This window comes from Balaenoptera borealis (genome assembly GCF_965194805.1).
Source record: "Balaenoptera borealis genome assembly, chromosome: 1".
Taxonomy (NCBI): domain Eukaryota; kingdom Metazoa; phylum Chordata; class Mammalia; order Artiodactyla; family Balaenopteridae; genus Balaenoptera; species Balaenoptera borealis.
Window position 1 is genome coordinate 98,098,099 of NC_138860.1, and position 24,978 is coordinate 98,123,076.

The 24,978-nt window shown below is 42.0% G+C and overlaps 1 protein-coding gene and 1 long non-coding RNA gene across 4 annotated transcripts in view; one reads left to right on the top strand and one right to left on the bottom strand.

The window, feature by feature from the left end:
- The window catches only part of AHCYL1 (adenosylhomocysteinase like 1), a gene marked incomplete at its 3' end in the record, with an annotated part of 39,543 nt that extends 17,073 nt beyond the window's left edge, over positions 1 to 22,470 (bottom strand). The window contains exon 1 of one of the 3 annotated variants that reach the window (XM_082404214.1): positions 22,058 to 22,469. In XM_082404214.1, coding sequence (XP_082260340.1) covers positions 22,058 to 22,177 — 120 coding nt within the window. In that variant the 5' untranslated portion in view covers positions 22,178 to 22,469. Of the gene's footprint in view, positions 1 to 2,254; positions 2,378 to 22,057 lie in introns of those variants that run through there. The other 2 variants (XM_082404216.1, XM_082404215.1) reach the window with 2 other exon arrangements.
- Positions 2,704 to 20,367, top strand: LOC309634306. The gene is made up of 2 exons (XR_014247963.1): positions 2,704 to 4,650; positions 8,151 to 20,367. It is a non-coding gene; the product is annotated as an uncharacterized lncRNA (long non-coding RNA).
- Positions 22,471 to 24,978: the final 2,508 nt, after the last annotated feature.

Consider the following 24,978-nt stretch of genomic DNA (forward strand, 5'->3'; position numbering starts at 1 on the left):
ACTTTCAACCCAATATGCAGTTATTTTGGTGGCAGAAAAAAAGTCAAGAGACCATCAACACCGTTTAACACTCTCCAGAGGCAGCTCTTCCTCCATCAGCTTCCTTGCTCCTGGCCTAGGCAGCCTATTTGGAAGTTGCTCTCCTCTAATGACTCTTACGATTCCCTCCCTGTTCATCTTTTTTTTTCCCCAAAGGTTCTGGGTATATTCCCAGACACCACCTACCTGGGGGTAGGAAGGGTGGGGAAGGGAAATGCAATAACATTTGCAGCTTTTTTAAATAAAAAATATAGACAGCCTGCTGTGTCAAGACAGAAATGTATTTCTTTAGCAACCTAAGAACTAAGAGTCATAATCCCACCCTGTAGAATGGGATTAGGCTTCAGTAGTCTAAAGCTTAGCAAAATCTTTCCCATCTAAAAATATGAGACTGTTGCAAGACTGCTGCAAGAAGCTTACTAATCACTGCAGCACCTCATCTCTCAGATAATGAATATGGTCCATATTTGAGGTGGGCAGAGAGTTAACTCAGGCCATGACATAAATGGGTCGTTGTCTATTCTTGCAGCATTTTGATAACCTCAATGCTTATAAATAAAATGATTCAGCTACACAAAGATACATGATAACCTTGTCTTCTCTCCCACCCCAAACTACTTGCAGAAGAGAACCTATATCAATAACTGCTGCTGTGAAATGCAGCTTCTCTGCTAGTTTCCATCAGGTCTGCTAGCTCCACTGGCTCTCTTCATAGCTAGTAGCTCTGTCTTCTCCTTGGTGAAGTACCTCCTGGAGTGTTGTTCACCTTCACATTGTAAATAAACAGTGTTGCCAAAAGCAATTTACAGATATCACAAGTTTTCTCTCTAGTGAAGCCAGATCTCAATAATAGCCTTCTAATTGGGTTGGACTCGCTGTACTTAAGCGAAACATGGTCAGTTAGTTGAAAACAAAATACAAAAAATGACTACAAAGTCATTCTGTTTACATTACTTCCTATTTACCATGATTTCTTCCAATCATTATTAAGTCTTAATTGGTATGCTTTCATGTTTCTTCAAATCTAGAGCTGTAAGGAATGCCAGGTCTAATGTGATGTAGGATGGGGATGAGGAGGAGGGAAAAGAAGATAGTTGAAGTCCAAAAAGGATCTGAAAATCAAAAAGTCCTATGTTAAAGAACTATTCTGTGTTTCAATACTCACCACCCCATATAAACAGCCTTACCCACAACAAACACACCAGTGTTCTATTTTTTTGGCCGAGCCGCATGGCTTGCAGGATCTTAGTTCCTCCACCAGGGATTGAACCCGGGCCCACGGCAGTGAAAGCACTGAGTCCTAACCACTGGACCGCCAGGGAATTTCCACCAGTGTTCTGTTCTTGAACTAATATCAATCATATATGAGAAAGGTTAGAATATCAGATTGACCCATTCTGCAAATAGCACATCCAAATACAGAAGTGTACTTGCTGTGCCTTAGCGACTCAATTAAATGTCAGGCCAATTTTATGTGCTATTTTAGAGCACCTTTTAAAATAGCTTGGTGGGTACAATGGTTGACTCTTCTACGTGATACTGAGAATGGTACAAAAAGCTCTACTGAAGAAACAATTTGGCCTATGGTACATCTACCACCTAGTTCTAAGTCTAGTGACAGAGTGAGCTAAAAGAATTGCTCTACAGAACTTAGCAAGAAGAAGGAATCATAGTCAATCGATAACAGCTATAAGACTCCAGAGAAGAAAAACAGTCGTATACTACTTGTTTAGTTGATCTTAATTGATATTTTTTACCATCAGAAGCTGAGAAGTTTACTTCCACAAACACATGGTCTATCTACTCAGATTAAGTAGCTTAATTACACTTCCTTCCAAGGTCCCACCCAATTTTGGCTTCTAGGTCCTAAATCAGAGAATTAACAGCCACCAGAATTCCGCTATGACACTATGGCCCGTGGAGGGTGATCAGGATAATATTCAGAGTATTACTTTCCTTTAGTCAATACATCTAGTAGGCACCAACTAAGTACTCAGTGCTATTTCAGGAAAGATCTATGGAAGATCTATGAAAAGATCTATGGACTCCTTCCAGGACTCCTACCACATCTTTTCTAATCCCCTTTTCACACATCTTCTGGCTAATTTATTCTTTCTTCCACAGATTCTACTCTCACCTGCTCTTTTTTCAGAGGAAATGAAGAGAGTATGGCTGTCAGCATAAAAAAAGTCCAAGACCTTTTTTTGATACTTACCACTGATCAGTCTGATTCCCATTTCAGATGAATCCAAAGAAGCAGTTATCAATAAACACCAACTTCTTGGTATAAGAACTATTTCAGACTTTCAATCAGGCAAAAGAAATTTCCCAAAGATGAAAGGCATCCCTTTCTCAACTCGTGGCCCGCAGGTACACCAACAGAAAACAGCTTATCTCAAGGGAATCAATCTCAGGCCACAGAGTCGAATCCAGAGCCACCTCCAGTCACTTCTTCCATTCCCTGGTGCAGAAACCAGTCTTCTGAGACTCGGCAGGTTTTGGCTGCTCACTGTCCTCCTTCCCAGTCTCAAATTTCTTAAGTTCTCAGTTTCCCCAGATGGGGCCTGAGTTTCTAGAGGGAGGGGGTAGGCAATCTAATCACAGCACACATCTCCCTCCCTCACTCCACCGGGCTGTGTCTCAACAGTAACAGGATATAACACACACACACACACACACTGCTAGAATCCAATTCCACTGTCAGAAGAAACACTCCTTTCAAAATGGGACTCAACTTGATCTTTCTTCAATGTTGGTGGAAGCAAGGGGTGTGGCAAAACCAGGGCCCACACTGCTGAGTCACTTAAGTGGTGAGGAAGGAACATAAAGCTTGAAAAACTCTGCCAAAGAGTGGTTTTACCCTTATCAGCTGCCCCCCCTCTCTTCGTATCAGAGAGCACACTTCATTGGTTTTCTATTATCTCCTAAAGTGCTCTAGTGAAAATGAGTGATCTAGGCCTCCAACTGCCAACTAGAGGTAAAATTAAGAGGTTTAAAAAAATGGCAACAAGTAGGAGGAAAGCCTTCCTAATCTTTTGAAAACCACAAATTACAACAGAACATAACATGCAACCGGACTATGTTTCAATGCCTATTTAGCTATCTACCTGTCCAATTGCCTGGCCAGTCCCAACGTTCCTCGTCCTCAATCCGTCTACCAATATTATATGAAAACATTCCAGTCATTCTTCTTTTTCTCCTGACACTGAATTATCATTAACTCTAGGGTTGTTTTTTTTTTTTCGTTGCTGTTTTTTGTACAGGTGACTGAAGAAATCTAGGTTCTTAGAACATACCCATGACTTTACTGATACACCAAAGTTCCCCCCGCCGCACCCCCCAGCACCAGTTGCACTTTCTATTTATTTTTCTAACTTTATTATGATGATTTTCAACATAAAAAAATTAAAATAATATAATGAACATTTGTATACCCTCCACCTAGATTGAAGCTTTCCATTTTCCATATTAGGTTTCTTTCTCTCTATATATACATACAAACACATGCATACTTTCAAACAGTCCTGCAAAAAAAATTTCCAAATATAAAAATTCATAGTAAATTCTTCAGAGTGCATCTTCTAACAGATATTCTTCTACAGAACCACTATAACATTATAATACTTAAGAACATTAACAACAGTTCTGTATCATCAAATATCCAGTCTGTATTCAAATTTACTTAATTTTTCTCAAGTATATCCTTCATAGTTGTAAACCCGACTCTTCCAACCCAGGATGGAATCAAGGTTCACTAAATGCATTTGGTTGTTATGTTCTTTTAGTCTCTGCTAATCTAGAAGAGTTCTCCTGCTTCCCACCTGCCCCCGTCCCTGACCCACCCCGCTCTGTGATACTGACTTTTCCTCCCAGAGTCCAAGCCAGTTGCCTTATAGAATCTCCCATATTTTGAATTTTTCAGACTGTTTCCTTCCTGTGAACTGGATGTTCAGTTTTGGGGGTTGGTTAGAAAGAGGTTAAAATTTGGCAAGAATATTTCATAGTTGGTGTTGTATACTTTACTTCGCAGCGTATCAGGAGGCACATAAAGTCAGGTTGTTCCACTACTGGGGACACTAACCTGAAACCCTTGGTTAAAGTGACGAACATCAGTCTTTGAAAGGAATATTTTCTCCTTTGCAAGTAAAGGTTAATTTGTGGGGTGATCCTTGTCAGCCTGTGAATGTCCTGTTCCTTAGTGACTTTACCATCTGTTCATAATCCTTGCCTGAGCCAATTATACTGGGGAGGAGGGGGGTTTATAGAATCATGATTCCTATCATTCTTTCCACATAGATTAGGCTGGCATGTAAAGAAAAGCTTTTCTTCTTTCTCTTTCACTTTTTTTTTTTTTACATGTCATTCATATTTTATTTATCCAATATGTTACACTCAATTATATGAGTGCACTGAATGCTCCAATTGTCCCAAACAGGGCCACTGGGAGCCTCCTTTAAGCTGACTCTTCTGTTCTTTTGACATGATCCCATTTAAATGATTCCTTTCTTTCCAACAAAAGAAGATATACCAGGCTCATCTTGTTCTTCCTCTGCTTCAGACCTAGAATCAGTCATTTCTCCAGGGAGCCCTGATTTCTTTCAGCGGGGAAAGGTATTTAGAAACTAAAATCTGGATATAATGTCTGCCTATTGCTATAAGAGGTGTCAGTGCTTCTAAGTTCTTTCAGTAGAGAGAGAAATTAATCTTTTTTGTTTTACTCATGAGTTCATTTTGATACTTCTATTTCAAATTTAACATTACCATTTCTTAAACTTTTAATTTTCCTATTTGTATCTTTTTTTTATGGTGACAATCTTGGTCTCTAATAGCAATACAATATTTACTTATTTGCTTTAGTCTATACTACACATAAAATAATTTCAAAATTACAAGACTAATATTATTATTAACAATAATCTATGCAGTGAAGTGTCAATATTTCATTGAAGTTCTTTTTTTCCTTAGAATATATTTCACAAAGAGTATGCAGAGTCAAAGTACTTTTTTCTGGGTGTGATTGTGTAATCTTCCTGATACGTAGTTAGGTTCATTTGTTTCTGTTTATATGCAATTTTAAGATTTCCTTTTTCTTCTCTTAATTTTATTTTTTGACATGTTTTATAAAACACATCTCAACAATTTTAAAGGTATACTCAGAGAAGTCTCATTTCCATTCCTATCCCCCCAACTCTGTTCCACTCTCCCCTGTTTTCATTAGTTTCTGGTTTAGCCTTCTTATGTTCATTTTTTGAGGTAGGAAAAGCAAATATGTATTTATATTCTTATTTTCCCTCTTACTCAAAAGGTAGCATGCTAAAATATTCTGCACCTTGTTTTTTTTTTTCACTTGGAAATCACTTTGTATTGGTTCAGAGAGTACAAGAATCAACAATTCTTGAATGTCGGGAAAGACCAAGCCTGGTTACACATATATACAAACCTTACATGTTTGTAATAAAAAGTCATTAGCCTTAATTCGCAGTCCTCTTTAAAGCCAATACTGATTTTAAGTGAAGCTCACAAGATGTTAAACTTGCAAACCTTACTGCAAAGTATGCTGGGATATTCTTTAAGATGAAAACTTGTCAACTGCTTACAAATTAGGCAAATCTGTATTCTTCAAACAAATTGCTGTGAGAAGAAAAGTTAACACTGAAAGCAAGTAATCAGTGGATAGCTCTAGAAGGAAGATGGAGTCTGGCATTTTGGAAGGTGGCCACATAGACTGAGTAAATGCCATCTGTGTAATTTCTTAGCCTATCAAGTTGGAACAAGATTGGAGATGTTGTAAGAACAATTCTTCCTTCCTTGATCTGGAAGTCTAGCTTAAATAAACTTGAAAGCCAATTACATCTTTGAAATTTAAACCCTCTTTACATACTCACTTGAGTGAGTGAATCCCACCTGTGATATGGCAGAAGAAATACAAGTAGCTCCCAATAAGTAGCAGCTGAGTCCACGAGGGTCAGCATTCAGAACCCTAGACTAATACTCAACAAAGGTTAATGAGACATTTTTTTTAGTCACCATCCACTGCTTCCCATCAAGTACAGGCTCAAGGGAGGAAAAAGCCATCAAAACTCAATATTAAATAACATTATCTGACTTTAAAGACCTAATGTTAAATACTATGTAGTAACAGGTATTGCTTCCAAAGATAAGTGGGCCAATGGGACTCTTCAGAATCCATTCTGTAGTTAGACTGGATATTTTCAAGTTCAAAGGACAAGGTGAAACCACTTTAAAGACCAGCTGCAGCAAGCTTTAGTTTCCACAGCTCTTAAAAACAAAACACAAAATATTAAGCTTCTAATACATGGACAAGACTCTATCAAAGATAATCAGTCACATCAAAAACATGATTGTAGGGACTTCCCTGGTGGTGCAGTGGTTAAGAATCCACCTGCCAGTGCAGGGGACATGGGTTCGAGCCCTGGTCCGGGAAGATCCCACATGCCATGGAGCAACTAAGCCTGTGCGCCACAACTACTGAAGCCCGCGTGCCTAGAGCCCGTGCTCAGCAACAAAAGAAGCTACCACAATGAGAAGCACGCGCACCACAACAAAGAGTAGCTCCCATTTGCCACAACTAGCGAAAGCCCGCGCGCAGCAACTAAGACCCAACACAGCCAATAAATAAATAAATAAAACATAATTGTATTTTTCATTCTAGAGAGGCAGTATTTGCCATCCTTCTTGACGTTCTAACTTGAGGTGTTTACGTTCAATTTTAGATAAGTCTCAGTATAAAATAATGACCTTAGATAGCCTATAAGAAACAAGCTGGTTGAAAGAAATTGTAGGCTGAAACTTCTTCGGAGCTATTGAAAAATAAGAGCTACCTGTTGTTCCAGAATGAATACAGTACAATCCCCCTATTCTCTCTGCCTCCCAGACCTGAAGACAAAAGTTTGGGTTTTCCTGATCTATGACTTTCTGATTAGCCATATTCTAATGAGTAAAGTGGACAGATGAGCAAGGATAAAGGTCTCTTGCTTTTGGCTGTATGGTAAACCAAAAGCCAAAATCAACTCTTGTATAGGAAAAGTTATTCAGCAATTTTACCAGTAACACTGCTAGAATATCACTGATCTAAATGTTTTTCAAACCATTTTTGTTTAAATCTTGGCATACAAAGAACAGGTAAAACCACCGGAGAGCACTCAATTAGGATTTTTTACTTAAAGCTGATTAGCAGTTTGAAATCCACACTTGCTAGCATGGTGAAAACCAAGGTCCTGAATGCCTAGATTTCTATGACTTTCTAGTTTAAGCACCTGCTTCAACATTAGTGGCCGTGGCTAAGATTTTCTTATAGAGGATTTGTATTTTCAAAACATTCTGGAATCCTTTGACTGCTGGATCTACCCTTCACAGATGACAAAACAGAACAGGGGTGGGAGTTAAGTAACTCGCTCAAGGCAATTTGCTACCAACATTAAGATTAACAACAACAACAACAAACCCAGTAAGCAAAAAACAAAACAAAAACAAAAAACCCCCCTACAAAAACAGTACTATTATCCTTCTTTTGTAACAGGCTGGGGGAAACAGCAGCGTTCCCCTTTATTTTCAAGGGGTTAGTTTACAGAACAGTCTACTATTGCACTAAAGCTTTCTGACTTACAGTATCAGTTGAACATGGTGAGCTTTGGGGAGGGAAAAGAACTCTCAGTTCCAAAATCCAGACTGGTTTTGGGAGAAGTGAAAATGATGCAAAGAAAAGTAATATTAAGTTGCCAATGAATTGCCACTGAGAGATACTGCTCCTTAGACTTGGAAAGGGTGAAGAGAGAATAGGAGAGCCCAAACACTGTGGAAGCAAAAAGCTCCACTCTGGCATATGCTTCAACTGTCTTTTGGGGATGGACTAGGGAGGAGGAGAATGTACAAGCAATCTAATCCTGACACTTTACTACGATGAAAGAAATGACCCCAGAGCTTCCCATTGGAATCAAAAGCAATTTAAAAACTCCACCTGGTATGTAAACCAATTCAAATGATTGTGCTAATTTATTTCCCCTAGTTGAACTACCTATAAAGTAGAATTACATATTTGTAACTATATAAGCCTAAAATTTTAGACATGAAATTTATTTTTATTTTTTTAGCTGTATCAAAGCAAGAAAATACCTTATGACGTAGATTTCTCCCAACAGTGAGTATTTACTTCCTTTTAGGAGAATGCCCCTTCTGTTGATATTTTATATTTGGGTTTTAATGTAATTTGGATTGGATATAGAGTTTATCCTTTACCCCTCTACCCTTTTTTTTTTTGGCCGCACCTCACGGCATACAGGATCTTAGTTCCCCAACCAGGGACCGAACCCGCACCCCCTGCAGTGGAAGCTCGGAGTCTTAAACGCTGGACCGCCAGAGAAATCCCTACTGCTCATATTTTAAATAATTTCTGCTTTCTTTTAAATGAGAAATATCTGATCTTTTAAAAAATATGTAAGTAGGACAGTTAAATGTAATTTATTTAGTACCTTTCATGTAAGGAGGAAAAGTTCATGTGAAAGATTTAATATTTAAATTTTAGATACTCTTAAACCTTCCAATCCTTAGTGTCCCTAGTCTTTCAGAGCCTCTTAAAAAAATATAGTAAGTCCCCTACATACAAACCTTCAAGTTGCCAACTTTCAAAGATGTGAACGTGTTTGCTTGTCCAATCACGCAAGTTAGTTCACATGTCTGGCAAACGTTGTGCATCCCCTACCAGTGGTTGTGCTTTTGTGTACTTTACTGTATAGTACTGTATAAAGTACAGTAGTACAGTATCTTTATTTCAAGCCCTGGATGTCCAGAAGCAAGTGTAAAAGTAGCAGTGAGGTAGCTGGTACTGCTAAGAAGAGCCAAGCAATAACGATGGAAACAAAAGTGAAAATAATTGAGAGAGTGGAGCGACAAGAGGAAGAAGTAACTGAAGAACCAAAGAGATTCACAACCCAGGAAATGGCAAGGGAACTTCCTTTATTTGACGAGGCACTGTTAGTTTTTGAGGCACAGGACCCGAACACAGAATGGTACACAAAGGTTGCAGCAGCCTTCAGAATGTTCAGAATGCAATCCAGTGCTACCGTGTTACCTATGATGAGAAAAAAAAGAGCTACTACCCAGACATCACTGGATTGTTTTTTCAAGAGGGTAGATAGAATTGTATCTAGCAAGGAACCAGAACCTGTGCCATCAACGTCAGGCATTTGAGTGAAATTGCAGTTTGCCCTCTGTCTCCTGTTGCTGACGATCCTTCAGCTCTCCCATCTCCCACCTCCTCTCCCTCCTCCAGTCGGTAACTCTTCTTGCCTGTTCACTCAATGCCAGCCCCTGTATGCCAGCTGCTGTACTGTACTACTGTACTTTTCAAGGTACTGTACTGTAAGATTAAAAACGTTTTCTTAAAAAAAAAAAAACTCCACCTGTATTTACTTATACACAGAGGTTTTCAATTTGGTATGGTTAAAACTGACCAATGATTTTTTTTTTTCTGGTTATCTTGGAAACCTGCTGGCTATTTTCATAAGATATGACGATGCTTTAAAACATGCAGCAAAAAATATATTTTAAGTGTGCTTTTTATCAGCGTTTATTTATCCTGTGCAGAACAGTGATGGGGGAACTTTTCTTTCACACACTAACACTTAGTATAATTAGAGAACATGCCCTTAAATTGAGAACATTCTACTAGGTTCCTTTCTCAACTGTGGTGTACCACTCAAACACTACCCACTTCAAGTCACTTACTTGCACTTTATAACATGTCTGAAAGATCTAGTGAGGTTGGATTTTTCCAATTCAAAGTGAGCTATAAGTAAATTTGGGAACCTCCCAGTAAAATTTTTAGATAAAGATACATTTTGTCATTGATGCTTTCCTACTTTCTGGTACCACTTCTCTGACTCTGCTACAACTAAAAAAAAAGTTCTTGTAAGGTTATTAATTTTATTGAAGTATTCTGGACTTAACTGACATAATATGTGATTATTATGAATCACATTATTATGTGATTATAAACTGAATCTTGGTTTCATATCCATGGTAGACATTATATAAAGTACTCATTTAATGAACAAAGAAAAAAATCCTGGCTATATGGTTTTTAAGAACAGTAGAATTTTCCCAAAAACTCAATAGTAGGTTTTAACTATATAGCTTCATAAGCTGAACAGAACCTCAAAATAAATCTAAACAGACCCAGGAAGTGAGGTCCGAAATTCCTTTGATCATTTTAAAGGGCTTCTTTAGAAATAGAAAATAAAGATAATTGGTCGTATGATTATATTCTACTAGATTAGGTAGCTTTGACTTTAATGCATCATTGAGCAAACAATGAGATGTCTTTTATATTAAATAGCAGGTTGTAAGGTTTCACAGCAAAATAGTTTTTCCATATGCTGGAGAGCAGTTACAACTGGAACCATCTAGAGCCTCCTGGCCCCTCTGGGGAGGACTGTGAGCACTGTTCTCTAATGGGCTCTGAATTCATAGAAGTTTGGCCTGGAAGGCCTTGAGTACAGCACTTATTCAGCAACCCCTCAATGTGGGTCTGGAAAGTTCTCCTTAGACTTAGGCAGAGAAACAAGAATATCCCTGTAAAGACCACCTCAAGAGGTCTTGGCCTGTGGTTATACTAAAGGCCAGATTTCAGGGAGGTAAAGGTAGAACTGGCATAGAACTCTGCAAGCTCGTTGTGCTCCAATCTCTAAATCTGGCTGTGTCTTTTCTACATAATTCTTTCTCCTGTTGCCCCAGATGAAATTTCATTCATATTTCTGTAGTACATGTTACACACTGTACTAACTCTGAGGAATGGTTCTGTCATTCATTCAAGTCAAACACCAACTTTTCTAGGGATAGAGACATACTAATATTGGTATAAATAAAGCAAAGCCTTATCTGCCATCCCCTTTTTACCCTAACGTCTATTTGATAATAAAGCAATAGTGACAGACCCCTTCAGGACTAAAAAGGAATCTTTTGTCTGGGTCTCACATCTATTCACTTTGGCTTAAGGAGGAAACTGCTCTCCTGGCTACCTGGCTTACCAGCTTAGTTAACTGTCTTTCTGAGCTCTGCCCGTTTTTTCCTATCATCTCTCTCTGATCTTTACTCTTTGGCTATTTCCTCAGTCCCTCAATCAACTCCTTCTGTGATTTTCTATGTTTTGAAGCCACAATTTCACTAAAAAGTCCTCTCATGATCTTTATAATTTTACTATATTAATCCAGGAATTCACAATATAAATTATCATGTTAAGGAAATTCTCATATTCTGACCTGATTTTTAATCTATTGAGTCCAAGAAGCTCAGCCAACCAGAAACTAGAGATGGGGACAGAGAGTCAAAATCATTCTTGACATTTCAAAGAGAACACAGACTAAAGAAATGCTATTGGTTTAGTGGAGGTCTAGCCATTCCTTATACTTTTTCTAGAGACACCCTTGAGTTCTTGGCAAATTGCCTTGGCTACACAGATGAAGAAACCACAACCCAGTCCTGCTAGGAGATAAAATGCCCATACACCCAAACTCATGACCTTGCTTTATCCCAATCACGACATTAATCAATTCTAGGCAAGCAAACTGTCTAGGTTTTTAGCCTGGGATCCATAGATGGGCTTCAGGCTGCCAACTCCCCCTTATATGCAAATTGTTACATATATGTAATTTTTCTGGAAGATAAGCACAGCTCTGATAGGGCTCTAAACTCCAAATAGTCGGGACCACTACACCAGACTCACATGACCCAAATAATAACCTCATAAGAATGTAAATGCCACAGGATAGATATGGACCTTTGTCTTGTTCACTGATGTACCCTAAGTGGCCAGCACAGGTCCAGGGACACAGTAGATGCTCAACCTTGAGTTGACAGGGATGCATGATTTCTGGTTATGGCTTACTCTGTATACCTTGGAAAAGAAGAGTAAGTATAGGCTATTTTCAGGACCTCTTTTATGGGGCACAAGATTTCCCTCATGGCCAAAGTCATCCGAGATAGGTGGTGGCTGCATTACCATCCAAATAGCAGATTTCACAACAATTTTGGCTAGCCTTGCTAGATAATCTAAAAGAGTGGTTCTAAATCTGGGCTCTCTCAAGTTTAGCTGAGAAAGCTGTTCCAAAATGCAGATACCATCCCATTTTCCACCTGCCCCTTACTCTCAACCCCTCCCCATTCTGATTAAGTAGGTCTAGGTTAGGGACCCGGTTACGAATATTTTGAAAAAGCTCCCTAGGTGACTCCCTAGCTAGCTCCCTAGCTTTTATTCCTTCCCACTCCATGAGGAGGACTGATCTGAGACAATCTAAGCAGGATCTGAAAAAGCAAACACAAGCACATGGAGTTTACCAGGCTCTTGATAAAGTGACTCAAGGAACACAGGGAACAAATGAGTTAGATAGTCTTGTACAGAAATAAAACAAATAAGGCCAAGGAAGTAGAAAATCTGCTTTTAATACCAACTCCATCTATCAGCTACAGACAATCATTCAGATGGATCCACAAGGGTTTAGGAGAGCATGACAAAGAGCCTGTCTGAGGAAGAGAGACTGTACTTTTACAATGGGTTTGTCCAAATTGGCAAGGTGCTCTCATTCCAAACATGCCCAGTGCTCAGCTAATCCCCTCCCTGTGAAGTCAGAAAAGAATGTGCAGAATTCTGAACCCTCTACTCCCCAAATAGGAGGGGTTCCTTCTCCTGAATGCAAGGGTTGAAACTAATCCCATCAACTCTCCACTCCTAATTACAAACTAGAGAAATGAGGTGCCTCTCAACACAGGTTCTCTCCTTTTTTAATTTATTTTTGAATTTTATTTTTTATACAGCAGGGTTCCTATTATCTATTTTATACATATTAGTGTATATATGTCAATCCTAATCTCCCAATTCATCCCCCCTACCCGCCCCGGTGCTCTCCTTCTTAACCTTCCTGATTTGTAAACATTCTTTACTCCACCAAATTTAAAACCAAGCCTTTTCCAACCTCAATTAATTCTCAACTGGCAAATAAGAACAGAAACCACCACCAGAGTAATGTTTCCCTCTGGGAAGTCCCGGGGAAGGGGTGCCATAGGGTCAGTCCATCCAGTATGCATTTTCCTTGGACTTACACTTAGAACACCATGTTCTCAACCAGCTTGGTCTCTTCTCTGTTACAAACCTGAAGTAAACAGATTCTACAGCAGCTACAAGCCTGTTACCAAGGCCACTGTATTGATCAGTATAATTAACATTCACAATTCATCTAGTCCAGCATGACAAGCCAGCTGGGCTATTCTCTATAAGAGCTGAACACTGGGAATCTTCACGTCTTGCTTGCAAAGAAGTCTGGTGCTCTGGACACTAAAAACTCAAGTACTGAATTAGAGGCTGGATGCCACCTGGCCACCCACAGGAAACTGAATTAGTTACCGGAACAACTGAACACATTTGCCATTTCTACAAAGCACAGACTTCTACTTCCAAAGCAGCAAAATTCTGGAGGTCCCCCATTCCCCTGAAGCCTGCCTAGGTTACATACTGTGGGGAAACAACCTACACAGAATTCTCAGTGCCAACCAGAGCCCAAGCTCCTGATTAGGGCAAGCACTGGCCCAGTTCCCTGAAGACTGTGACTCTGAAGAAGGTGTGTTTCAAAGACAAGGGCACATATAGCTTTTGAGCACTGAGCTCAGCCTTTGGTGCAGAAGAGGCAGCCAGGGTTGCAGAATGAGAAGAATCAGAAGTTTGCTCAGCACTGCCAGGCAGAGCTGTTGTTTATTACTTTTAGGATTCCAACACAGATTCCAAAATGAAACTGTCCAACTCATCACTGGCCCCCAAATCTCAAACACCCTAAGAGTAAGCTTAAATCAAGAGTAAACCAGGATACCAGTTTCAACTGTGGGCAGTGTCCCTAATGCTAAGGGTTTAAAACTTGGTGGGAAATTCAAATTACCCTTCCCATTATGTCATAAGGACACCTTTAAGCTTCTGGCCTACTGCCTTGTGGTTCTCATGCTACTGGGCTAAGATTCTCAAATCTTAGCCCAAAGATTCTCTTACCTATTTCTGGCATTATAAAGGGATCTACGAAGCTGTTAGAAATTCTCATCAATTTCTTACCTGCAGTTCTTGGTACTCCGTTATCACTCACGTGGGAGGGGGTCTAAGTTAGAAAAACAACACTGGCCAGCTGAAGGGGAAAGTGAGCCAAAGCCACCATGTGAGTCCAACTCACTTCCTCCTAGGGACAAGCATCTCAAAATACTTTACTCAGTAAACAATTATTCTATTATGTACCAGGCCCTACATACTAAACATATGTATGGGATATGATCCTTGTCCTTAATACTGTTGGTCTAGAGAAATCAAATGAAAAGTAAGATTCAGATACCACCGTCAGTCTTGAAAACAGTCTGAGAAGTACTACATTGAAATCAAACCTATTTCTGAGAGACACAGGAGCAAATTATTTTGTTTAGTTTTGATACTCAGTCTAGTGAGTCCCCTATTCTAAACACTGCTATGGAATCAACTCTGGAGATTTAGGGGTACCAACAGTTCCTATGAGAGCAATGGGGCTGAGATAGTACAAAAACTCCCAAAAGTTGCTGAAACGCTGGTTTCAGTGTGCATAAGCTCCTCAGCTGAACCCTCAAGGCACTGATAATGAGTCTCCTGGGAAGCTGAGGAGCATCCCAAAGAGGGGGGTGAAAAGAACACCAACAACCTCAGCTTTGTTCCAAGGACAAGCTGCATGCTGGCAAGTTCATCTCAGCTGTTTCTTGATCTGTAAGGGAGAGAGATACAATGGCTTAGAGGCCTGGCCTTCTAAATCAGGGCTTTTAAAGCCAGGATCCAGAGATGAGTTTCAGGGAGTCCCACAAATCCTCTGAAAGTATAAGTTTTTGTGCTCCTGAATTTTGCCGAGGAAAGAACAGTGATTTTTATAAGATTTTTAAAAAGGGATCTGTGACTCAAAAGATTAGGAACCACTGTTCTGGAGTCTCTAATCCAGTGACTATCTCAGGAGCATTCCCTCACACTGGCAAAAGAGAAACCTATTTATCTACCTTTCACACAGATTTGTCTACTTATTGACCTCCCTTCTGAAGTTAGCAACAGAGGCGGGGGTGGGGGGGTGAACTTTGAGAATTCAAAGAGAATAGCTCTTTTCTACATCTCCAAAATAAAGCTAACTGTCATGAGAGCCCAAAAAGGTTTTCCTTAAAGCCTTTGAGTAAGGATACAATGTGGGGTGGTCAAAGAGGGCAGAGCAGAATCTGTCCTATTGACTTTCCTGACAGGTCTCCTTTTTGATTTCAGGATCCTAAAACCATAATTGGAATAGGTCATAGCCCAGAAACTTTGACTTGCAGTCAAGCCAGTCCTGGGGTAAAGGGAAAAAGTAATTCCCATTATAATACCCATGGAAATCTGTCCTTCAAAGGTTCACCTTAATACAATTAATAAGTACTAGAAGAGTAGGAGCCATTTATTAAAAACAGAACTTCCAAACTCCTGACATTGCTCAAAACACAGTGGTATGAACAGCTTCATTCAGGAGGCCAAAATGAATGGAACAGGGTTACACTCATCTGCTCCAGGCCTTCAGCCCCTTCATTCTGCTACTCACCGGTTCACCATCCAGCTCACAGAGCTGCACACACTGCAGATCAGCACATTAGCATTTTCCTTGGCACCTTGAGCACATAGGCGCAGTGGGATTCCACTGATGCCACTGTACACACACAGGCTCAGGAAAGGAGACAAAAATACATAAACAACAGGGCTTGCTCTAGCTGGGCAGCTCTTCAGATTGTAAAGAACTAAACCTGAGGCAGGTCCAAGATGAACAGCATGGAACAGTGAGCAGTCCCAAACCCCTCCCGTTTAAGCCTCACTGCTAGCACACAACAAAGTACAGGGTGTCCATTTTAAAAGAACTGAACTGGTTTGGGCTGGTAAAGGAGAACACTTTAAGCCCATTAAGCCCTAGAAGTTAAGTACAGAGGCACATTAGCTGAGGCATTGGGGCTTTCAAGACAAGAAAGCAGGAACATGCTTTGCCGTCCTAGATTTGTGGTTCTGTCAAAGTGCTTTCCCAATCTCTCCCCAGCATTCCAAATAATACCTTTCACCAGTAGTTCATTACACTGATTTATTCTGTGTCCTGTTTGGGTAGTAAATGATTAAGCCCCACTGTATATTGCTAAGCAGTACCAATCATTATATACATTCTGAGATTAAGGCGCCTGACTGCATCCTTTAGAAAAACTGAACAGAGACAGGAACAAAAATGAAACCAGTATGAGTGTTAACAAAGGCAAAGGGTGCTCCACCCTAGCTCTGTAATTGCTATGGAGCAAAGGCCACACATTTCTGCAAGAGAAAATCAGTTCCACGTAATTAAGAGCAGGCTGTTTAGAGCAGAGAGAAACAGTACCTGAGTGGGTGTGAGGGAGTTGGAGTACACAGGGCTGGGATCTGAGGGTGACTATATACAAACATAAGGTCACAGCTCAGATGAGCCTTTGGAATTGTTTCATGTGATTCAAAGATTCTAGTTTGGAAAGACTCCCAAACTATTGCAGGTTGAGGAAATAAACTCCTGAACTCAGGCCAATGTCCGACAAACGCCCACATTCTATGGGTACACTGTGCATTATGGGGAATGAGGTGGGGGAGTGGTCAGGTAGAACACATCTCATTTCTATCACAAGCTCTAAACTCTCCCACTGTCTATGTACTTCCTGGAAATCAACAAATAGTCTAGTGTTCAACAGGCATAAGCTCTACATAAAATAACATTTTTGTCAGGGAAATTTCCTGTTGAAAAGATATTCCAATAGAAACATCTTTGTTTTGGCTCTTTGAGAATATTTTGAAATTCCAATAAAGCAGGGTACTTTTCAGAGTGTAAGAAGGCACTCATTGACTAGCATGCTGGGATAACAGGCATAAACCTGAATTGTACCAGGTAAACCAGGACATATGGTCACTCTAGTTATAAAGGAGTAAGTACACTAATTAGTATTTACTAAATGCTAGTCTCTTCAACAATCTTGTAGGACTATCATTATTCCTCATTTCACAGGTAAAAAAATGGAGGCTCAAACAGGTTAAGTCACCCAGCTTGTCCAAAGGTCACACAACTTTGAGATGGTAGAGGCTGAAGGTAAACCTCACTCCACAAATCAAGTGCTTAACTTACATCATACTACTACTCCTCCTCACAGTTTTAAGAATAAAAAGGGGGAAGTTAAAGAGGTCTCAGGTAACAGCCAAACAACAGTGGGATAGCAAGAGAACTACCTGAATGAGTCAAAGGGAAATACAGAATCAGAATAGAATTCACAATTCGATGTGAATTTTAACTACTTACCACATGCAAGACACCGATAGTGCTGACAAGAACTGGAAGGAAAATTTGTGGTAAGAATCTGTCTTTAACTTTGGATTCTCGGATTTCAGGAAAAAACTCTGGTCTGTGCAAATGCACTGTTCTTCATACATGAGGGGGATGCGTCTGAGCCACCACAATGGGATGTATTCTGAATTATTACACCCAGTATAAGGTTGGCCCTTCTTTATAAAATTTTAATATTCAAATTTCCAAACTTGAGAAACAGATAGGTATAAATGATTGTCCTTTATTGGCCAGTTCCTTTAAATAACAGCCCCAAGAGAGCATTAAGGTGCTTATTTACAGATTATAACTACTTGAGGTGACAGAGTAAACTTTTAGGAGTCACAGGCAACTAAAGATCTACATGATTCTATGTATCAAAATATCTTTTATAAACAACTTTACAAGAATATTATATTGGGTAACACACACTGGATCCAAATGATACCCTCCTGATGAAACAAAAGGTACACATTTATCATCTTGCCAGCAAGGTATCTAGACAATGAACAGATTTCTGTTACAAGTTAAAAATCTAAAGGAATTTACAACAAAGTAATATGGAAACTGTGCCTAATGAACTAAACAGAATCAAATAAGAAAAAGAGAGGTAATCAATATCTGGGGAGAAATCTAAAAGAGATAGGATCTTCTTACACCTCTGACTCCTGTTCAAAGACTGGCACTAAAACAGTAGTCATTCTAAAGAGAAGTAAGAGATACTAATGATGTGGAGAAGATAGGAAATGTCAACCTATCAAATCACTTCTCAGTGAATCTAAGAAGTACAGGTGTAAATTCTATAAAACTGCACCAAGAATTAGCCATAACATAATCCTGATAAGAAGAGGATCATCCTAAACATCTAAGCATTACCACTAGGTCTCTACTTGGTATGCTTCCTAAGTCTCAGCTGACCCTTCTGATGAATTACTGCTATATATGCTTTATTCAAATATATCCTACAAAGAATATCCTACAACCAAAATTGTTCTGTTGTGTTCTTTTTCTCCTTTCCCCTATTGTGCTGGTGGTAAAGGTCTGACTGTACAGATCCTAGGTCAAATGCCTAATGTATCACTCTAGAAAGTCACCCCAAATGTTCAAAAGTACAGATGCTCTGACAGACCTTCCAGAGAAACATGTCTATCTTACGAGGTTTCATCAACAAGCTTGGGTTTACTCCATGAAAAAAAAAAAACTTGACACAATGTCAATTTCCAAAGGCCCAAGGACAAATATCACAGCTGTAACACAAAGTAGCAGAAAAAGAGGGATAAATACCCAGTTATGATGGGGAACTAGCTGACTTATTTGGTTTGACTGATAACTGCCAACATTAAACAAGGATTCTCTTCAGTTGTGGTACAATGTACACCGCCCTTACAACTCAAGGACTCCTTTTCTCTTCCAAATCTTCCTGGCAATTCCATCTGAAAGTGATTGATTCCAATCACCAGTGACAGTCATGAACAAGCCTTAACAGGAGACTCAATACTATAGCTATTAATACTGTCCTGTGAAAATTTCCTTTAGAACTTACTATCAGCAGAAGTTGTCTCCCTGAGGAATTGGTGTGAATTTCCCATGTCTGCTAATGAGACTATAATTCTGATTCCTTTTATCCTCTGGCTCCTAGGAAGCTTAGAGTTGCATGTGATGATCAGCCTCGTCCACTGTCTTAGCCCTCAGGGTTAACAATGTTTTTTTCCTTTTTTCTATAGTTTGGACTTCCCATCTATATTGTGTGTGTCCTGTGTTATAAGCCATCTCAAATGCTCATTAAAGACAGGGAGTGTAAGTATGCTAACGGACTTCTTTTTAAAAACCACTTTTGCTATCTTAGCTCCCAACACACACCTATCTGCACTTGTTCCAAACAAAAAGCACTTATTTGGCAGATGAGGAAACTGAGGCACAGAAGCTCACTTGCTCAAGGTGGTACCCACTTAGTTGGCTTTTTGACACTCAGATCAAGCTCTGAATCAAACCAAAACAAGTCCTATTATCTATACAGTACTGTGGTAGATCCCAGGGCATACAAAAAGGAGTAAGTTGTGATTATAGTTGAAGAATCTTGCTATCTATGCTTTTAATTGAACGACATCTAGTCTATCCCAAAGTGAATAAAACTTCACTAGTTACAATGGAATCTGATCTGACTGAAGACCATCAAGGTCACCCTGAAGTAACCTATAGCCTCCGACTGGCACCAGAAATGTCCTCACTTCCTGAGGGGCCTCAGGGCTTGGAATGATCCAAGGCTTACTTGGTCTAGATCCACGCTGGAATCCTCACAGGCAAAGGACAGCACTATTTGAAGAGGCCTTTTCTCACACCATTCAATACATGCCAAGATAAAATTTTTTCCTCTTACTTTGCTCATGCTTTCTCACATTATCAACACATGGCAGAGGTACAAAAGTGACTTAAGTCATTATGTCCGATTCAGCTGAAGTTATGAAAAAACAGATTACTTAGGACTTGCAATGTGACCTTGACTAGTCCTCGATCAACTCATTAGCTAGATAAATGCCTTTCATCATCACTAGGGCAAGGGTAATTAGTCATCATAAAGCACTTTAATACAAAGTGCTGTGTAAATACTAAACAACAAAGCTCAGAAAGAGCAAGATTAATAAGAAACACAGGGGTACATTTACCAGCAAATGGAAACTTACAACAGGGTCTTCCCACATTCCTGGCAGAGACCACTCCTTTCAGCTAATGGAATATGAGTCTCTAAAATCATTAGCACTTGGCCTGACAATAGTTCACATTAGCAACATTTCTCCTTGGAAGAAAAGAAGAAAATTTATTCCTGGTAGGCAGCCATAAAGACATCTCAATTACTAGTTAGCCAGATGGACAATTACTATTTGAGTACCTACTATATGCTAGGTACAGAGCTAGGCACGACGGATACAATGGTGAACGCAAGTCTCTGCCTTTATGGAGTCTACAATCTACAATACAAACTTTGTCTTATTAATAGTGGCACCTGCAGAAACAAAGCCTTACTAAAATAAAGGCAAGTAAGAAAAAAGATGCCTAATCCCTGAAAAACTAGACAAACAACAGGCTAACGGGGAGAGGACGAGTTCAGGGAATTAGGTTACCAGGGATTTCCCATTCTTTCCCCTAACTCATCACAGGTACTATCCATATTCCATTAGCTTATAAAGACTGTGACTTTGTCTCCACATGGTGCAGATTACAAAGGTTTACTGCTCCAACAAAGCAGTCAGCTGAACTGAGAGCACTAAAAATAAGGTCAGTCAGACTTCTTAGAATCAAGGGATCTTCTACAAAGTTTTTTTAGGCATTCTATTGGTAAGACCTAAATTTTGTGGGAAGACAGAGCTCAAGCAACACAATGGTGACCTGTCTTTTCAACCCTGCATTTGATTTCTGGACTGGTAGGTTAATTTCCTTAAAAGAAAAAAAAAAAAAGCATCTCTCCCACTTATGACAGCTTACCTAGTTCAGCCTGAAGAACTGTAATTATTCCTGCAAACCTTGCTTTGTGCAGCTTATACAAGCAGTGCATCCCATCAAACACGGCAGGAAGAGATAGCCTTGAAACTCTGTCTTTATATAGGAGGGAAATATTTATCCAGGTTCTTAACTGGTTTCAGAAAGGTCACCTCTCTGCAAAGGTTCTCTGGTCTACTGTTAACTGGGTACCAGTTATGTAGAAAATCAAGATGTGTTTGGCACCAAATGCTCAGAAAGCACTAGGGATCCCAATTCCACCACTCAGAGAGCTGGTGAGATTAAAACCTCCAAAGGCTGCCACTTAATCTTCCATAATAAGAGAATTAGAAGGATGTCCTTTGAGCTCAACCCACAGCACAACAGACTAAACCTGTTCTGCCTCAATAAGTGCAGTAAAGAATGAGCAATCGTTCCTTACCACCCACCCCTCCAACCCACCCAAGCTCCTTTCTCAAGGGATGCCTAAGTGATCTATTCACATGACTCTACGATCAACCTGTATCCATGACAGTATCTGCTGTCACCAACCTCCAAAGGTTAATTTCTTAAATATGTCGAAACTAGACGACCACAGAAGATAAAAATCACAGTTTTCTTTTCAATTTCATGCTGCCCTCATCGTTTTCACCTGCATAAAAGAGCTAGCTCCACGCATTTTTTTCATCTTGCCTCCAAGATCGCACGCAGTTGTTGGATAAGCCGGCCACTGCTCCCAAAGAAGCACTATCAGATTTTCACACTCACCTGAGAGGAGATTTCCCGTACACCCTCATCCCGAGACTGGTCACTGGGGTCACTTCGTTCACCCCCTCCCACTCCCGTCTTCGAGGCCCTTCATCCAGGAAAAGTCAGCCGCAAATTTAAGGCCCGGCCCTGTCGGGTTTCGAAAAGATCCCGGAGGACTTGGGCCGAGGGACAAAGGAAAGTGAGGTCAGGGTCTGCCTTTCCAGCTCGGGATAGGCCTGGGGCCGCTCACCCTCCACCCCTCACACCACCTCCGTCGTCCCGGGTCCCTCAAACCTCGCCCCTGAAGTCCCGAACTAGCTGGACCCGGGCCCGGGGCTCGCTCGCGCCCCTTCCGCGAGGCCCCGGCCCGGACCCCCGCCGCCACCCAGAGCCCCCCGCACCTTCTTGGGCGCCTTGGTGACGGTGGCCATGAAGGAGTACTTCTCGGCGTCCTCAATCTCCTTGGCCTGCTTCAGCTCCTCCCCGACACCGGGCAGCGGCATCGCGTCAGGCATCGACATCCCCCGGCCGGCCCGGCCCGCGGCTGACCCGCCGCCCCCGCCTCTTTCCCTTACGGGCGCCCGCCCGCCTACCCGCGCGGCACCCTCCGACACGCGCTCGCCCACCCTCCTGCCGGGGCCCCGCGCCGAGCCGCGTCCGGTGCTGAGGTGCTGGGGCCGGCGCCTCGTCCGCTCGGCGGTCCAAGACAGCCGGACAGCGACGGCAGCGACAGGAGCACCCGAAGCAAGCAACGCGGAGCTCCGACCGGCCCGCGCCACCACCTCCGCCGCACGCAAACACGCACGCAAAGTAAGGGTAGAGGGCGGTGACGCCACGTCAAGTACTGGCAGCTCCCGGCGGGCAGGGGAGAGGCGGGGAGAAACGGCGCTCTGTCATGACGTCACCACTCTGGACTGGGCCGCCGAAGCCACCCCTTTTTCCTAGCTCGCTCGTGAAGAAGCTCCAGGGGCGAGCCGGGCCCTTTGTACCGCCAGGTGGCGCCATTAGCCTTGTGAGCGGCGCGTGGTTCCTGCAAGGTTGCCGCGGAACTGGAGGGCCTTTGGACTGCGGGGTTCCAGGAACGGCCTCAGAAGGGCGTAGGGATGCTTGTGAGCGGACCAGAGCCCCACACGACACAGCCTACAGCCAGTCCTAGGAAGCTTCCGGGGCCCGAGATAGCCCACTCACTCACTGCCCCCTCCCCAGACCCTTTGAAACAGAAGCCCCTTCCCAAAAGGCAGCGTTTGCCTCTTTGACACCGTAAGGGTGGGCAGAACAGACCCAGAGCAGTGTGGTTTCTGCACAACTCTTAGTGACCTCCTCCACCACCGTCTCCGCTGGGCCTTGCTTGTTTACAGGACCTTCGTGCCGCAGAGCTGATGGGATAGGGCTAATGATGGGTCAGAGGGTGGAGAAGGAGGGGTGGGGAGGGGAAGAGAAGTCGTCGTGTCCCTCCCCCCCCCCCCCCACTCCGGATCAAGCATTATACTCTAACAGCTTACAGGGCTGCACCAGGGTATTCATGGACTATTCACGTGCTATTACTGGGCCCTACTATGTGCTACCCCTGTGCTAAGGCCCTGGGTAGTACAGATGTGTGTAATACATTTTATGTTTCGTTAAGCTTTAGTCCAGCTGGCAAGGCAATGTCAGCTAAGGTTGCTTGTCCTTTGACGTTCAAATGACATTGGCTCAAATTCCCACGTCCTGTGGAAAGTCCAATGCTCCCCCCCTTCCCTGATTTCTGTGAATTACTGGGGAGACTTAGATCTTTCAAGGTTACCTCTGGCTCTAGTTTTCTGCCTCATCTAAAGCTTTAGTCACTCTTCTGGTCTTGTGGCTGTTTCTTTAGTTCCTGCTGTCAATTCAAATATGGAAAACAGTCCCTTCTGCTTTCAACCCGCACCCCTATTCCAAAACAACCACAAAAATAATGCCGTAACATGTAGCAGAACTTCTAATGAAGTTTTGTGGGCCACAGGGGAGAGGTTACATCACACCACAAACAATTTGAAGTCACATTTCTGAAATGTTCTGAAAAGTTATTTTGGCTATCTCGTCACCCGGGACTTCTCATTAGCCACACCGCCCCACAAAGCTCCCTGGCCCATGGTCGTTTCATCTCCCTTCCTCCTGTTCCTCGCTTCCCATCCCTGCACCTCACCTTCCCCTCCTTGATTGACGTTGGGAAGCCAGATTCCTCTCTACTCTGCTGAGTGTTCCAGTCTTCCCAGGGCCCTTTTCTTAAATTCCTCCCATCCCACCTTCTTATATCCAGAAACCCAGCAGGTCTCTGGCAGGGTCAGCTCTTTCAAGAAAGAAGTGATTTGAAGAAATGTTTTCCCCACTGGTTTACATTCAAGGTTAGGAAGAGTGTGAAATACTTGCTTCTGGGGTCCCAGAACTCTTAGAGAATCCCACGTTCCAACCACCCAGCCCCATGAGGCTGTCTGTTTGAAGTAGGCTGTGGAGGTGCCTGGAAGGATGCACTTCTGCAGATCTTCATCTTTAACTGTTAGGATTCTCTCTTCTGCCCATTCTTTCAAGCCCCTTGACTTCCCTCTCAGAAGTATTCCTGTAGCAGAAGGGACAAAGAGATAGGGGAGCAGAATACCAGATTGATCCATGAGGGTGCCAGACTGGCACTTTTCTTCTTATTTCCCAGCTGGGGCCAGGAGCTATGCCTGCCTGCCCAGGACTCTTTGGACATATGGCCTAAATAGCTTTCATCCTGTGGGTTTGCCCAAACTGTTGTCAGAGTCCAGGGATCAGAGCTGCCTGCTTAGAGAACAGAGGCAGGGCCAGCTGGAACAGAGGTGAAAACTCCACATCCCTTGAATAGGAAAACATGTGACTTAGGTTAGCTTATTTGAAAAAGAAAAAAAATAGGTGTTTTTGTCTTTTGGGTTTGATTTTTAAAACTCCCGTTGTCTGAGAGCTTTGTGTGTCAGCCCCCCAGCTCTGCCGTGCATGTTAGCATTCAGACTGCAAGACGGCTGGGGACTGGAGTTCAGCCTCTCTTTTATGCCCCCTGCACCAAGTAACAGGTTTTCCCTCACACTAGGCTCACAGAATTGCCTGCTGCTGCTGCTGCTGACGATGGTGACGACAGGGCCAGGTCTACAGGAAGCTGTACCTTTGCAGTCTGAGGCAAAAGGAGATCAGCAGGTGTGACTCCACTTACATGAGTGCCTGGCCCAAGTAGAGGCCGGGGAGGCTGACCTAGAGGAGTCAAGGTGCTTACATTGAAAGCAGGAGGGCCAGCACTCCCTGTCCTGGTGCAAAGGCAGCCGGCCTAGGTGGTTCATGTCAGGCTAGAGCC